Genomic DNA, 18,064 nt, shown 5'->3' on the forward strand with positions numbered 1-18,064 from the left:
TTATTTGTGTTTTAGTTATTTCTATTCCATTTACAGACTCTTTTGGATATATATGGGGCTGCAGTGGCTCAGGAGTTAGAGCAGGTCATCCATTAATCAAGTGGGTGATTCCATCCCCCACCTCTTCCAGTCCGCATGTCCAAGTGTCCTTGGGCAAGATACTGAACCCCAAATTTCCCCTGATGGCTGTTCCATCAGTGTACGAGTGTGTGTATGGGTGTGATGTATGAATGTGTGAGTGAAAGGGTGAACGTGGTAAGTATTGCTAAACACTTTGAACGGTTGATACTAGAAAAGTGCTGTACAAGTGCAGTCCATTTATCATTTACCATACTATTAAACCACACTGGTTTTCGGTATCAGAGATTTTCAGAGTGCATTAATTCAAGAAAATTCCATATACAAGCAAGTTTTCTATTTTCTGTCACACCTTTGGTTGTACATTCAACAACATGCAGAGTTGACAACTGTCAGGTTTGGTGTCATTTACATTTACTTTCCCAAAACAGAGGTGTGGTTCAACACCAAGTGAATGTCTGTAACATCTCATCCTGTAAAATATACTGCAAGAAATACAGTTCCTCATAATCTGTGTGTGTGTGTGTGTGTGTGTGTGTGTGTGTGTGTGTGTGTGTGTGCGCACATGGTGAACAACATCTGACTATTAAGAAAACTGACAACTGTGAATATGGAAATTACTGAGACCTTGTATGTTAGAAAGAGAAACAGGCGGCTAACTGGAGAGTTGCTCCTGATACAAATGCAAAATTAAAGACGATAAAGAAAAGATGAACAACATAAAAGAATATGGCTTACCTCATCCAGTTTCTCTGTCTGTGACTTCAGTCGGCACATGTTAAGAGTCATCTCATTGTTCTCATCCTCCAATTGCTTAACTCTAAGAACACAAAATCCGGTATGTCAGTGTACTTTTTTATAGAAAATGAGTGTGTTTCATAGTCATCTAAGTCACTGTTTTAGGCAAACAACCACAGTACATGCTGCGGCTCCAGATGCAGCTGACAAACCCCAGGAGGGATGTCTGAGCTCTGTTTAGCATACGGTTATACATTCTGTATTTTCTCTTAACAAGCAGGCATGTTAATGTCCATATCCAGGGGATTTACCACCAACGCTACCTTATCTAATTCTACCATATTAAAAAAATGTATTCTCAGCTTCACTATTACAACACTGATGCATTTAGATACAAAGAAAACTTGTGTCTCACCGGTTGGTCAGCAGCTCTGTCTGTGTGGTCATGTCTCTCTCCATCTTGCTGTAGGCCTCTCGATGTCGTCTTAGCCCTTCCTGCAGATTTTGTTCTGCTCGTGTCTCCTGGTCTTTCAGCTGCTCCTCCAGCTCATGAACCCTGTGATGATGAACACGTCACACAAATTCAATCCACCATCATAATGGAGCTGAGTGTGAGGACCAAATTACTGCTATACTCAGTTGCATTATGCCTGCAAGATTAGTTGTTTGGGGGGGACTCTTCTTTCAGCAATGAGAAGTAACGGAGAATGATTTGTATGATACAGTTCTGACTTATTTGTGCTAAAATAAATGTTATGCATTTCTGAAACGCAGCTTTCTGACTGTACCTGTGTACTAGTTGTGTGTTGTCCTGCTTCAGCCTGGACTTGAGTTCACTGCTCGTCAGAATCTCATTCTCCAGTTCTGCCACCTTCTTCTCCAGAAAACTCACCTGATGGAAACAGAGACAGCTCTTTGAAAGCTGAATTTACACTATACGCATTATCAAATTTAATAATTATATTCAGGGATTTAAAATGATCAATGCTCGGGGTCCCTCAATGGCTTAGGGGTCAAGGAGCTATATGGAGCTTTATGGAGCAATATTTAAGATAATTTAACCAACAGCAATTTACAAGGTTTTGAAGGTTTGAAAAGTATAAACAATATTCATATATTCCTTTATTTTGCAGACGTAAGAGGAATCCTGACAGAGATCATGTAAATTAGCATTCTCAACTTAAGCTGTGCATCCATCAGGAACATGTCCTCACTCTCTGTGATTTTAGTGCTAACAGTGCAAAAAAAAAAAAAAAAAAAAAAAAAAAAAAAAAAAAAAGCTGAAGGTGAGATGTTTATTCTTTTATGGGTTTGCAGTAGTCACACAGAAACAGCAAGAGCTAGTACTTCCCATGGGCATCTATTTAGTGCTTAAAAGAACTTAGTTAAATAAAGGTCACAGATTGACACAGATCAACATATGGCCAAACAAGCTGTACACACACAAAGGACAAACATATTCATACCTTTTCATTGATGTCGATGTCACAGGAGTCGATGCTGTCTCGGAAAAGGTCCTCTGTACTGCCGTTACTGCTGCTCAAGTTGCTGTTGTGGAGCAGCTGTCTGCTCAAACACAGAGGGACACACAAACTTCAGAGGAAGCACCAGATGAGAATAGATCCAGGTGAGGACCAGCTAGTTCTTAGTGTGTGTGTGTGTGTGTGTGTGTGTGTGTGTGTGAGAGACTGAATGTAAGTGTGCTCTGCCCTGCAGTGATTCTACTGCAAGATAGATGATATAGGACAGTGCCAAGAAGAGTAGCTGACAAACAGAATTAAAATTAGTACACACAAAGGCACACACAGAAACACACTCACAGGTCTGTGTATATCTGACTGTGTCAAGTGTGACCTCCATGCCAAGATGTGACTACAGCTGCCTCCCTTATCACTGATGGAATTATTTGAGAGAACATCAAGCTTCTGCTCCATTACTGAGATTAGTAATATGGAGAGGAGAGGAGAGGAGAGGAGAGGAGAGGAGAGGAGAGGAGAGGAGAGGAGAGGAGAGGAGAGGAGAGGAGAGAGGCAACACAAAGGAGAAAGAGCAGAAGAACAGATAAAGAGAGCAATAAAGTGAAAGACATAATCAAAGCAGACAGAGAGGACAGTAGAAGGAACAGGGAGAGAGCCAAACCTTATATTGAATACATAGATCAGGTCTGACAGGCCATTTTCATTCTGTCAGTATAACTCAGTTACTGTGGGTGGAAATAGGACAAAAGCCTAGATACAAAACATCTCAGCCAGTACAGACCAACAGGCCATGAAGTGTCTGCCCCTGAAAACCTGATGTCCAGACTCTTTTCTTCAGCCCCAGAACAAAAACAACAGATTTTACAGCATGCCTGGTTACAGATCAGATTAATTTCATCAAGACATCCTGTGTTTTCTCTGACAAAACTAGTTAGTAATTAACTGGCTGTTAGAGCACAATGGTCGGGCAGCTGAGTGATAAGGAAGCAGTGACTTCTAATCTCACTGTGTGTGTGTGTGTGTGTGTGTGTGTGTGTGTGTGTGTGTGTGTGTGTGTATGTGTGTGTGTGTCTGTGTCAACAAATACAGCAAACACGTGCAGCACAGACTGTATAATGCATAAACACAAAGATTACAGGACGTGAATGACCTTCTTTTTAGACAAACACAGGCGCGCGCGCACACACACACACGTAAGTGGCCTACCTTCCGAAAGCAGTGCTGGAGATTTTCCTGTTGGGGCTACAAAGGGAAAAACAAAATGACAGACATTTATTTTTACAGTGAATTGCCATTGATATGTCTAGACTCACAGCTCAACAGTACACTCGAAATAACTGCTGATGGCAATTAAGATTCTGGCTATTCAGTTTGACAGTTAGATACATTGGAGACAGATAGAGAAAAGAAACACTGAAGGACATTGTCAATGTTAATACAATTTCACTGCTGGTTCAGTGAGCAGGGGTTTATGTTTGCTCAGCAACTGTCTCAGGGGGACAAAAACTCAAGAATACTCTCAGTTTGATGCTCAGACGGTCTGTTCTGAGTTTCGCTTTGGATTAACAAAACTGAGCAAACATACTGTTGGGTCATACAAATGTCAGTTGATGTAGACAGAAAACTGATATCATCTACTCTTGTTGAAATACTACAATGATCATGGTCACATCCATGTGAATTGGCTTTGTGCGTGTTTCTGACTGTTGTGTCGATCCAAATTTGTTAGTTCCTAATGATTATGATGTGTGTAGTTGATCATGTCATGTACTTATCTGGCTACTTAACTAGAATTACTGCCTCGCAGTTGTATGCCTCTGCCAACCATTCACATTGCAGGAAATATGACAACAATCTCTCCTCCTGTTCCTGAGTTACAGCTCTGAATAATGACCAGGAGTGTTTTTGCAGAACATTATGATGTCACAGTGAAGTTGACCTTCAAAATCCATTCCCAGCACCATCTGATTCACTTCCTACGTGCTCACAAAGTAAATTTTGCACCTTGCACATTTACACCTCACTCACTCTCTCATTCTTGCTCTTTCCACTCTAACTCTCTCTTTGTTCCTATCTCTACTTCAAACTTCACGGGAAAGTATAGGTCTAATTGGGAGAGCCATGTTGGATTATAAAACCATTTCTCTCCAGGGAGAAATCCTGCAGAGTCAGCAGAGAGTAACAAAGAGAAATGGTGACTTCACAGTGCACACTATAATCAAAAACATTATCTACAGAATGTATTGTTCTCAAATGATCCTGTGCCTGCACTGGTGAGTGTGTGCACTTGTGTTTGCAGGTAGACTGTACAGCTATTAATGGTCACCTAGGATTATGTTTCTAATAATAGTTTCCCTATTACAGTGGTGTGAGGTAAGCATGGGAGTGACAGTCTTATATAACAATCAATTAGTCTTTGTGTATGTGTTTGTGTGAATGATAATGATGATGATGTGTTTGTACATGAGGAACAGAAGGAACACTTTACACCTCCCTGCCAATATTACATAATTCTTATTAAATCATACTAAATAAAAAGCCCTAAAAAAAGTAACCCCTGAGTCACCCTAAGCGGCCTAATGTTAGTGAAACAATGCACATCAAATTACACTGTGTGTATACTTCACACATAGCAGCTAACAATGTTTGTTTCTGTCTCAGTGAAAAACAGCATGGTGTATAGTCTCTGTCATGTATAATTAAGTTATTGTCTTTTAATGTACCATGGCTGTGTGTAAAATGACCTGCCAGGGTAATTAATGCAAATTTTTCACAGAAATATGTCACCCTACCCTTTTTTTTTTTTTTTTTTTTTTTTTTTTAATTAGAGGCTTTTGTTTGCGGAATCAGGTGATGTGTGGCTGCTGCAGTTTAATTCACCGTATGGAATTGCCATCAGGTTTAGTTTAAATAAAACTGGAGGGAAGAACTGCAGTCAGCAAATACATGCTGGTGATTTGACTTGACGGGCTAACAGTCAAAAGTATGGTGGTCAGCGGGAAAGGTTTGAGGACAGGAAAGGGCTAAAAGACTGCACAAACGTTTCAACATTTCTCAGCCCACAGCGTGACTCTTCATTGAAGCTGTACTGGGATTTGGTGGGTGTAGGTCTTTTGTAATATTGTGCTATGTGTTCGTGCATGCGAGTGTGTCCTACCTGTTGGCCTTGAGGTTTTTGAGGCGGGCCTCCAGGTCATTTAGCAGGTTGACCTTTTTGCTACACTGAGAACAGTAGACATCCATCAGTTCACCGGTGTAATGCTGACGCACCTTACGAGGAGTCTGGCCTGCACTGTTAACACACACAGACACTCACAGTTTTCATCTGCCAATGAAAACACTTGGAAGAAGTCATTTGAAATTGAACTGGCTTTGATTACATGTGCTCGTGAGAGACCATTTGAGTGTAAAAACCACGTTGTCAGTGCCAAGACACCTTGAAATCTGCAAGCCACTAAATAACAGAAATAAAAATTAAACTCTAACAGAAAAAGAGAGAGGGAGAGATGTCAAAGACAACTCCTTTAGGACCTTAGTATTAGCACTTGGAATTAATATTTTACTCCAGAAATATAACTGTGTGTAGTTTAGTTGGCATTTAAGTCAGGACATCAAAACTATGACCTCATTTTCAGATTTGTTGCCAAAATAAACAAAAAGCCACAATACATTATCACTATCAAAGTTTTACAAGCACTCCCTGATTTTGTTACAGTTTCCAGTAACTCTCCCAAATCCCATCATTTCCTCCTAGAACACTGTTTACGCTTAAGTCAACACAGCTCACAGCTGAGTTTAAGAATCTCAACTTTTAAACTGATGACTTGGGAGGAATTTTATGGTTTAGGGGCACTACATCAAAATTAGCAAGTGTACCTTTAACCCACTTTGTACTGTGACTTAACTTCTTTCCCATGCTGAGTTGTCTAATACTTCTTGTAAATCTGGGCGTCATTTTGAATTTAAATCTCCATGCCAACTCCATTTGGAGAGTTTTGTCTGCTTGGTATGCGTGGAAGGAGCATGGAGCTGTATTGCCAGTCTATCAGCCGAGAGACTTAATCCCATTAAATACAGGCCTTTGATGAATATTAATGTGGCCTTAAGGGCAAGAACTCCTCAGATACACTTCTACAGTCAAGTCTTGGAATAATATGAGTCAGGTAACGATTCTGCAGAGACTCAAGTAAAATATATTTAACAGAGTTTAAGCTCCAGAAACTGGTCTGTGTTTTACATTTTGCTTTATCATGACTTTACCTTTGAGAAAAAGCACACATGCCTATACAAACACATAACAGAAATGTAATTATCTGCACATTGTAGCACAGTGGTTCCCAACCTTTAGTCCAGGAAACATTTGCTATATGGCTACGAGGAAATATAATTCAGAAAGAAGACAGATAAAAGCTGCATAGTAATTAGATACATTCATAGGCTAATGAAGGCTATTTGTGTTGTAATTACTGTCTGTCTGTACTGCATTTTTTCCAAATCACAACATGTCGCATATCTTTGAACAACGGCAGTCAGTGAATGAGGTTATCAATCTGTGATTATTCACTTGGCTACTGTATGTGCAGAGTATGAGAGAGTCTGATACAACTTCAGAGTTTCTTTGGAGAAGATAGGGCAGAATCCTAATGTGCATGCCTTCATATCCAAATGACTTTTATTGTGGTCATAACAGATAAAGCAGACACAAATATTGTCAATAAAATACACAAAAAATGTCCTTTTACTCCAGAACCATACTAATATGCATAAATAAACTCTCTTCTTCTCTCTTACCTAGACGGAACAGATGAGCCAAGGTCAGAGTATCCGTTGGTACGAGTCTCGTCGTCTGGACAGGGACTACTGAGAGTATAGTCTGGTTCGTCCCCCTCCCCGTAGTCCTCAAACTGCTCCTCGTTCAGAGAAGCCGAGGAACGTGTCGATAGGTCAGAGGTCACTGAGATGCTAGTATGACCACACCTGAGGAAAAAGAGGGAGAAGTTGGTATCACTCACACTGTATTCATTATCTTCATTTTTGGGGGTCAAATAAAAGCAAAGGCACTGCTTAAGTCATGGCAGAAGTAAATCAAGACTCTGATCTGAAATGAATGATGATGCATGATTACAAAAGTACCCCAGTATCTAAACATCACATTTTTATTTGACCTTAGAAGCACCTTCTGATCTGGAGTCAGTGAGACAGAGAGGAAAATATAGAGCAGTGCTTACTTCTCCCCAGGAAAAAGAGATCTCCCAGTGCGTCTTCCTTGTCGCCCGGTCTGATCAGCCCGTCGGAGGTGTCTGACCCTTGGGTGCTTTCCACAGCACTGTCTCTGTCTGATTCCCTCTCCCTGCCGTCGTCTGCCACCTCCTCCTCAGGCTCCTCCACCTCTCCCGGGAACAGCTGGCACTCAGGGACGGGGTCAGGATAGGCCCGCGTGCACATGATGACCGGACAAACCCGGTCCTCCTCTACACTCTGGAGAAAGACAGCGAGTAACGCAAGAAGAGAGAGGGGAACAAAAGGAGAGAAGGAGAGTTTATGAGTAAGTTCACAAAAAAAATTTATAAACACTGATCTGTAACAACAGAAACATGTAAGAGCTTGAACGTGGCTGTTTTTGTTACCACAGTGATGTTGCCAGGATTCCTCTTAGTGAAACCCGTGTAACCAGGAATTGTTCTTTTCTTTCATTTCATTTTAAAACATTTCACAGAATCATGTTCATAAATCCACGTAATTTAAAAATCGTCTCCTTATAACCTCAGATCTTGTGTCACAGTTATAATTATCAAATGTTTTCTCAGTATCACATGTAATCCAGTGATTGCTGTCTTTAAACCCATAGTATCCATCCAAATGTAAAGAAATGTAAAGCAATGTAAAGAAACACAGGCTAATACAGGCCTCTGAACCAAGACACTGAATGAAGCCAAAATATTTTACAGTTAACTAAAAAGCTCATTCATTATCTCCAAAGCACCTGTGAACATACAGGCAAATAACCCAAATCATTTCAAATTGTGTCCCAGAAGATGTATGGTACAACTGACATGCAAAATGAAATGATGGCATTTGATAGGATCTTAATCTAACCTGAAAATAACAATACATTACAAGCAAAGACATGCTGTGACTGTGTAAATGAAAAGAAAGAAAAAAAACTAAGCAAAAACAGCCAAAGGGGTTTTTAAACCTTTGAGGTTTGGGAGAGCTTTTCAAAAATCAAAGTTGCTCCAGGTAACGTGGTTAACACTTGTGGATTCTGTTTTAGGGTGGATTTCTCATTTAGTGAATTCCTTCACAGTGGGAATGGTCTTAAGTTCACACTGGGGGGCTGGAGAGCTACAAGGGTGAAAGGGCAAATGGTCATAGGTCACAGGTCCCGCTCCATCTAGTTTCACTCTTTTAGCAGCTGAACTCTAATGCAACAGAGAACAAGGACTTATCTCAGCATGACTGAACAACTGAAACACAGAGCACAGTGAAGGAGGGGGGCAGGTGACCACAAAATCAGAGAGACAAGAGAAAGAGAGAGAGAATGATGAGTGATATGTTGGGTAACAGTGAGTAACAGAGAGGTGGAGAGGGAGAGAAATAGACCAGGATCAAGCTATGGCTGTACAGCAGGTAGGAGAGGAAGAATGAGTATGGAAAGAAGACTACAGCTAACAAGTGATGAGACGAAAGAGCGAACACAGCCAAGAAAAGAAAAGGAAAAATGAAAATTAAGAAAAAAAGATGTAGGTGAGGCAGAGAGATAGCAATGCAGCTTGAGGACAGTCGGGTAATTATTGGACATTACAAGCATTACATTGAAAGATTTCAGCAACTACAATTCACTCCCTCCCTCCCTCTCTCACACAAACACACACACACAAACACACACACACACACACAACCCCCCCCCCCCCCCCCCCCCGACCTTTCTTCTTTTTAAACTCCATTGATCTAGATGTCTTAGCTGCACAACAGATATTCAATCCCATTCCAGGGTGTAACACAAAGCTATTTGTATATATTTGGATTTATGCTGGAAGTGAACAGGGACTTTCATCAAAAGTTGTCAGAAGGTAAAGCTAAAAAGTCAAATAACGAAAAAATGATTTGTATTTGAACCCTACCTACAAACTAATAATAATAATAATGACAATAAAAATAAATAAATAAATACATTAATTAATCTAAACTGATTTACAAAGTGGAAATAGAGCAGATGTGTTTAATGCTCAGAAAATGCAAGTCAAAATTGCAATGGGCCAAATGAATTGTTTATATAATGTGAGGAGTCCTATAAGAATGCAAAGTTGTTGAAAATAAATAAATAAAGGAATTTATTGATAAAAATCTAAAAAGCTTTCTCTGCCATTTTGCATGCACATATGTTAGAGATGGTTTCTAACTTGCAAATTTTACTGCAAGGAAATTGGAACGCTTTGAACGATCATATCGGTTGAAAGCCCATTATCTGTTCATATCTGAATAATACATTTGTATTAGCAATACACACACACACACACACACACACACACACACACACATCAAAATGCATGCTTACATACAACTAAATCAAAAAGTAGCTATTCAACATATTAACGGAGGATCTGCACTTTTACAAACAGCCAGCATGGGGTCTGAGGCTGAGTAACAGGGGGGAAAAAATGACGGGTAAAGGTCTCTTTAGCATTCTTTAGACCAGTCTCTTTTCCCTTCAGCAGAAAAAGAAACACAGTGTGTGGCAAAGAAATAAGCATCCCCCCTCTGTACTCCACCACAAGAATCCAGAAACTTGACCAAACTAACACAGTGGGCAGCTTGATACGCGGCTTGTTGCGCTTATTGTGAGAATGAGAGAAGAGGAGGTTTTTTCGTATGTAGTCCTAGCTCACATAATATAAGTATAAACAAACAATGTTAGAAAAAGTCAAAATGCAGTATGAAATAATTCCCTAATATTGTGACTATGTTACATGATCTGGAAATGTTTACTTCATGGGGACAGTCGGCTAACAGCTGATGAAGTGATGATGTTGAGCAATAACAAAATAACATTACAATACAATTAAGGTTAAAACTCTAACTGTAGTAAGTTATTAATACTTTCATTCTCAATAACTACATATACTCTCTCTACATTGTGCTTGTGCAACACTGGTACAATACACCTACTGAAGGCTATATATAATTACACTGCTCTTTCCAAAGTATTTGAAAAAGCTTTATTTTCCTCTGTTCAGGTGAATGTGTGCCAGCATCACTCAAGTATTGTTCTAGAAAAATAGAAACGATATATGCTGAGCAGTCAAGTACCAGTTTGCACATGTGCATTTAAGCTGCCAATTAATCCTTCCCTTGTTTTGGGCAAAGACATTGATGGACAGCAACAAATAACAGAGTGAGTGTGTGTGTGTGAGTGTGAGTGTGAGTGTGAGTGTGAGTGTGAGTGTGAGTGTGAGTGTGAGTGTGTGTGTGTGTGTGTGTGTGTGTGTGTGTGTTTACAGTATGCCTCTCTCTGTACCCGCCTGCTCCAGAACAGCCCAGGGGGTGTAACTGCCAAAACATGAGCCTACAGAGTGTTTGGAGTTGCTTGATTCCCCCGAGCACAAACACAGCTAGCCTGCCAAGCAGCGTCCAACCTGCCAGTGGCTTTGAACCGAGGACGCTGAAATCTGCTTTGCTTTTAACTGCAGTGGTGCTGCTTGAAGCCTGACGCGCCTTCACATCCGCTTTAGCCAAAGGAGGATTTCTATCGCTGTGAAATGTTTGCTTGGGACAAATCAGTGTGTATTGCTGTATTATATACTTTTTTTGAAGGCTCAAATTTTCACATATCAACAGCATTTTTCAAAATACAACGAACCCATGCTCACTTCAGTTAAGAAATACACAAAAACCAATACCCAAGTAAAAAATTCTACAACCTTCTGAATCTTATTTAATGCTTATGATGCCTTGTAGAAATTTTTGGTATAAATTATGACTATTTTTTTCACAGAACTGAAAGATCAGCTACCGCATTTTGTGCTTCATGTCCACAGATTGCCTTTCTCAGATGTTAAAGATACAAATACCATGCAGCTTTATATTATTACTCTGCACAGCATGCGCTGTTGTACATATTTTTTCATACTTTACATACAACTACTTTAGATAAAATAGGATTGAAAAAGATTTTGAGATCTCTCTGTGAGTCTGTTGCTGCAGGGTCTGACCTAGTTAAAATGCAGACATCCTATCATTCCTTTTCTGTTCTTCTTCCCGCTCTCCCAGGTGAGACCAATGTCAGAGAAGGAAAGATGGAGAGATGAAGACAAAGAAGAAAATTCAGTCTCCTTTTCTGAGGAGAGATTCAGGTTGAGTGAACAGACCTTTGCTCTGTGTTTTTGGTAAATATGAGTCTGGTTATGTGTTATTTTAATATGACAATGTGAATGTGTATACAGCATGAACTGTACGTGAACTACTGCTAGCCATAAGTGTGCGTATATGTGTGAATGCTTTCTTTGTCCAGCTACTGTACTGTGTTACTGAATTACCCACCTGTCAGATTTATTACATGTCATTTATTACATGTCATGTATGGCTGAATAAGCATGTTTACTCTGTAAACTCTCTCAGGAAAAATACAGGTCAGACACCTGAAGTCAGACACAAAGCTTGGTTGTGCAGCATGAATAGTTATGTATGAGACACACTAACACAGCCAGGCTCTAGGGGAACAATGTATTATTTAATCCAGAGCAGCTACAATAGAAATGTAAGAGGTGAGAAGAAAAGAGATAAAGCGACAGAACATCAAGAGTGGAGGACACTTCTCACTTCTCTCTGGACAGCTGAAGAGAGCGAGAGAGAGACATGTCAAGTGGAGAGAAAGAGATAAAAAGAAAAAGAGAGAGACAGGTGGTAGAGTAGAGAAAAGACCAGTGGCAACTGAAACTGCTCTTAGAAAACAACAAGCACTGCTGTATCTTTGTACAACAGACACACTTCAACTTTGGAAATCTTTTTGAAATGATTAAATCATTTTCCAGTAATTAACTTTCAGTTTAGCTTGGCAATGAAATGTGGAAGTTTATGTGATACGAATGACAACTACCAATCACACCATGGTGACACAGTCCTGAAACTTAAAATACTGACTAATGTGTTAGACATACTACAGTTGTTGAGCAACACCGTGTGACATTACGGTACAAAAATAGTGAGATGCAAATGATGTCCCTGTGCTTCAGTGACTGCTACAATACTGGTTACCAGGGAGGCAAACATACAATATTTTCTTGTGAAATGTGTTTGTGTAAGCGAAAGACTTGAGACAAACTGACAAATGTATTTCCACTTCCCTTATTCACTTGCAATTTTACTTCCTCTGATGTGACCTCCAGCCAATTCAATAACCCATCTGGAACCATGATGCAAATTCCTCATGGACATAAATAACAGAGGCACAAACTGTAGCTCCTTTAAAAAGGAAACTAAAGAGGCAAAATAGACACAGTAGACATTTTTGTCACGTCATAGGAGAAAAAGCACAAAAGCAATTAATAACATTAATAATGGATGCACTCTAGATCGACCGCCCTGCTATTATTCATGCTTGCTTACTGGCATATTCAAATGACATGGAGCCATTACCACTATTAGTTAGACTTATGATTAACCAAGGTGAGACTGTCCTACCAAGAAGACAGACAGCATCAGTAATTTCAGCAAGAGCCCGAATACGATATTTTTACATTCAAGTGACAATGGCCTCTAGTGATTATGACAGGAACAAAGCAGGAAGTAAGGTGACAGTGATAAAGTCCTCACGGGTGGAGGGATGGGTCAACAAAACACTGGACCACTGTTAGTTTCCCTTTTCCAATCAACCATTATACTCTTGTTTACACTTAAAGCTTACATGTGCACACACACAAAACACACAGAGAGTGACATGAACTAATTACTTACTGTAAGGCCAATTAATTTGAGGTTAGTGCTCTATCTCTCAGTCATCAAAGGCTCAAACTCCATATCAAGTTGAACTCCAACAAAGACTGGGTTAAAACCTAGTATATGGCTGGATGGTCAATGTGCAAAATTGAAGAGATGTGGTTGAAAACTGTTGTCAACAACTACTTTCTATGGAAAGTATGCTGGGGATGTCATAAGAACCGATAATTCGGAAAATGTGACGTACGTAGCAGATGTTGTAGGTACTGGAGATGTGATTCTTCCAGGAATGACAAGGGCAGTATAATAACCTTACAACCTCTAGTCTGACATCAAACTTCAAGAGAAGAAGATGGCAGCCTCAGTAAACAACAACAACAACAACAACAACAGGTGATATGGCAGCAGGCACGGTTGTAGCAACAGGTCCATCACAACTTGTAGAAAAAAAAAATTTAATCAAAACTGATGTATAAAGATATTTTGTGTTTTGCTTGGATCAGCAAGGACAAGTTATAGAAAACCAAAGGCCAGTATGCCAATGGCGCCACAGAGCATTTCAAATGAAAGGAGGAAAACACCTCATACTTATCTAACCAGCTCAAAGACGGGCATCAGGATCTGTGCACAAAACTCAGGGTGAGTAAGTTTCAGTTCTTAACTTTATATCAACAACATGCAGTCAACATGTTCATGTCCTATAACGTTAAAGTTATTGTTTGTGAGTTGCAACAGCTGACATTTATTTCAGAAGCGCTACAGACACAACATTCATAAAGGCCAACGTCAGCTTGTTTGGGTTAGGTTGGGTTGGGTTAACGTAGCTACAGCTCATAAAGGGAGCTGAGTGCTCACAACATTAGTAGGCTACCGTTATTACTGTTCAGTCGGTCAGAATATAACTTCACACTTTTTAAATGAATAGTTTCACACCATCACCCTTTCACCTCGTTAGTCAATTTAAACTTCTGCTTGCACTATGACTATATTTGTGTGTTAGCACAGTGTGTGTTGCAGCAGCCTCTGTTTTCTGTTTTTTGCTGTGGTATCAAACTTCATATAGAATCGGGTAATTTCATTGGAATTGGTACTGACAACGAAACGTTTGGTATTGTGACATCCCCAAAAGTAGCTATGGTTTGTCCAAAATAAAAGTCACCAAAGGGAGTCTGAAAACGGTAACTGTTGTAGATCTGTGGTAAACGACAGAAAATGTTCGCATCAAATAATTTTGAAAGAACCAATGGGGAAAGTCCCACTCACTCACTCACTCACTCACTCACTCACTCACATTCAGGGATGTAGTCAGCCAATAACATTGTAGCGGCTGTCATTAAAAAGATAGACTCTCAATCCACCTCCCCTCACACCCTTTTAGTCTATGCTGAGTGCTGAGGGTCAATACCATTTTAGTGCTGAACAAATCATTAATCTGCCCCTCTGGCACAGAAGAGAATCATTTGGATGACCATGCATTTCAAGGCCTTATTGATCTAAATGTAAAGAGATGGACAAGATGGCTTTGAACCGGCCAGACCATGACTGTGCGCGAGTGGGATAATATGAATACCTTATTTTCTAACATGGAAATCAACCAGCACAGAGATTCCTGTGAGTGTTTAATTTATTTTGACGTGTTTGTCATAAATTGTTTGTTAACCTGTTTTCAGCTTTTGCTGAATTTCCCATTAAAAACATCTCAATTACCAAACCCAGAAATAGACTGATATTAGGAAGCTGGTCTGCATTTGATATTTTGGAATGTCCCTTTAAGAGAGATATAAGAGTCTTAGGTTTTAAATTAAGATCTCATGTTAGGCGTGTCCCCTGAGAATATCTGACATTTTTGTGGTATGTCAATTGAGCAAAGGAATTATGCATCTTATAAGGTTTTAAAAGGTGTTGCTTTGGTTTCATATGTGTTGTGTAACAAGTCAGACAGTATCCATCTTGTTACTAAACAATAAAGCAAAGCAAGTGTTTTGCAAAAGACAAGAAGACAGACTAGAGATGGAATGCTACAGCAGCGTGGGGTGGGATTGGATGAGACATGAACTGACATCGACTGGATCGATCCACACTCATGAAGCTTTGATTTAGTGTGAGTCAGCAGTAAAGGGACCGGAAGATGAGCAGGAGTGAGAAACAAAATGAAAAGAGGAAAGACAGAGTAAAAAAAAAGAAGGAGGGATGGAGGAAGGAGAGCGAGGGAGAGAAGGGTAGCAGAAAACTAACAGACACACAGACAGAGAGCAGCAGAGTCTCTAGTCTCTCCTTGTGTTTATCAGACTGAGCTCTAGTGATAAGAGGCGTTTCTCTGCAGAGGCATTTTCTGCATCTCTCTGTCTTTGTTCATTTTATCCCTCCTCCCTGTCTCCCTGTCTCTCTCTCTCTCTCTCTATCCTTCTAACCGCTGAGCTCCTTAAGTGCTGGCAACACAAAAACATTCACCTATAAAGTGAATCGTTTAATGCTTCTGCTTTGATATTCAGCATTTTGACTCGGTTACCAGCCTCAGATCTCACCAGTGGGTAACAAGACGCTCTGAGACAGGAGGGCATAGGAGGCTTTAAAGAACCTTACAAGATCCTTCTATTTCACAAAAGAACGCAGAAGCTGAAATGATCAGTCAGTTAACCGATTCGTCAATCATCATTTTTCAAACAAGTAACACCAAACATTTGCTTCTCAAATGGAAATATTTTCTGTTTTTCTCTGTCATACAAAATATTAAAAATTTAAATTTTGGTTGTTGGGCTCTGGGACGTTATTCATGATTTCCCAATATCTTATAGACAAAATGAAAGAATCAACTGATTAATCTAAGAAAAAAATAATTGTTAGTGGCAGCCCTAATGTAAACACGCTACCTTTAAACAGTCTTCGCTTGTTGAGCAATGATCAAACGGATTGTATCAATACCACTTTTGCAAAATTCCAAGGGAGGGAAGCATAAAAACGCAATTTGTGTGTCTGTATGTATTATTCACCTTCTATGCTAAGTAATATTCTTCCTACGTACGCACACACTCACACATTACACAAAGGGAAGTAATGACTCATATTTCACTACCATTTTGTTAAATCAACACTGTGTGAAACTTCAGGTTTCAGTAAATGAGACACACACACAAACACACACACACTCAACTGAGATACTATACAAAAACACCTGAGAGTTCCCATTGTTTGAACTCTTAAATATAACCTCTCTCTCACTGCTCATTCATCTTCAAGTCAAAGCTGGGGCTTTCAGAGCAGCTTGACAGACACAACTTCACATATATAAAAACACTGCCTCTCTGTCTACACAGGGTTTAATCACAAACACACACATATTTGTTTTCACCTGAGTCTCAAGGGAAACAGGTAGCTGGCTGGATTACCAGGAATGTTACACTGGACAAAGGATAATGTAGGGAGGGACTGGAGCAGCACCTGGGAGACTGTGTGGAGGTATTATAACCCCGCTTACATACACACAAGAAACCCCAAGCTGTGAAACAGAGTGTGTGTGCCTGTGTTTACTCTTGTGTTTCTGAACCCGCAGAATGACGTCCTTAAAAAATAAAACCTCACAAGACGAGGTAGGTCAAACATTGTGAGCTAGTCCTGACTTCATCAAGTGAGTGTTATAAATGAAAATATGGATTTCAGAGTGAAGACTAACATTCAGATCAGATTTGGTGTAAAAGGTCAACACCAGGTATTAGTGACAGCTAAAGGCTATGGTTGAGGAGTGAGCGCTGCCAGTGAAGATCCTCATCAGTGTTTCAGCCTGTGTGTAAGGGTGTGTGTAGGGCCGTTAAACAAGGCGAACTTGAAATACCTCACCTGATCATGAGCCCTTTTCCTGCTTTTTAATGCGTGTTTATGTGTGTGAATTAATGAGTGAACTGCATCTTTAATTCCAAAGACATGGTCCCCAAGAACATGATGGGACAAGTTAGCTCTATTAATTGCAGATTACAAAGCTGCATTCACAGCAACTTGTGTATCCTGCTGACTGCTGCTGGTATATCCAGTCAACGCGCTACATGTGCAAGTTTGTGTGCCAGTATGTAAATATGTAATATCCGAAAAAGGCATAGTCCAGTGCAGTGTGGCACTTTCTTATCTCTGTGTGCACGTGTTTCCAATCCTGGAGAGGGAGAAACTTCAAAGTAAAAATTGAGGCTTAATGTGTGCACGTGTCATATTAGTGTCATATTGAAGAGTAATTATGAGAAGCTCTCACACGAAGTAAGCAGGTGTGTAGGTTATTTTGCCCTGTCAACCACCTGCTCTGAACTCTCGTGTTGTTGACAACTGCTTAACAGCATGTTTGAATTAAACACACTATTGCTTCACACCAAAACCAGGAAGCTGTCCCTGACAATTTCCCAGAACCAAAGACAACAACTTTGAATAAGTCTGGTTTTGTTCAAGCAATGGTCCAAAACACATGGACATTTAATTTACAATGATATAAAACATAAAAGCAGTAACTGTTCCCATATAGGTGATGAAACCTTTGAACCTTTTGTTTTATGTCTGCGATCCACTGATTCAGTATTTGGGATGGTTCAGTCATGTTTTCCTTGAAGTATCATCACTACTATTGTTAGGGATTGCAAGAAGAGAAGTTAGACTCATCATCAAGGAAAAGTTCACACCCTAACTCATTTGTAGCAACACAAACACTTAACTCCCTGTCTTATTCATTGTTCATGCATCTCACAGCCAAAGTGTGTTGTGTCTAGCGTACTGGATGCCCTTTCTGTGTCAACAAACTGATGTCCAGTGAAAAGAAAAGACAGCACCTCGCTGTGTTTCTTTAACAAAGTGCATTGTCT

The 18,064-nt window shown here is 39.9% G+C and overlaps 1 protein-coding gene across 1 annotated transcript in view; it reads right to left on the reverse strand.

Moving 5' to 3' along the window:
- rab11fip4b (RAB11 family interacting protein 4 (class II) b) overlaps positions 1-18,064 on the reverse strand; it is a 54,386-nt gene that overhangs the window by 6,225 nt on the left and 30,097 nt on the right. The window contains exons 4-11 of the mRNA XM_056371941.1: positions 7,519-7,772; positions 7,086-7,271; positions 5,452-5,586; positions 3,501-3,536; positions 2,283-2,382; positions 1,605-1,708; positions 1,232-1,372; positions 817-898 (exon numbers count right to left, since the gene is read on the reverse strand). Coding sequence (XP_056227916.1) covers positions 817-898; positions 1,232-1,372; positions 1,605-1,708; positions 2,283-2,382; positions 3,501-3,536; positions 5,452-5,586; positions 7,086-7,271; positions 7,519-7,772 — 1,038 coding nt within the window. The remainder of the gene's footprint in view (positions 1-816; positions 899-1,231; positions 1,373-1,604; positions 1,709-2,282; positions 2,383-3,500; positions 3,537-5,451; positions 5,587-7,085; positions 7,272-7,518; positions 7,773-18,064) is intronic.

Source organism: Seriola aureovittata, chromosome 3, assembly GCF_021018895.1.
Source record: "Seriola aureovittata isolate HTS-2021-v1 ecotype China chromosome 3, ASM2101889v1, whole genome shotgun sequence".
Lineage (NCBI taxonomy): Eukaryota > Metazoa > Chordata > Actinopteri > Carangiformes > Carangidae > Seriola > Seriola aureovittata.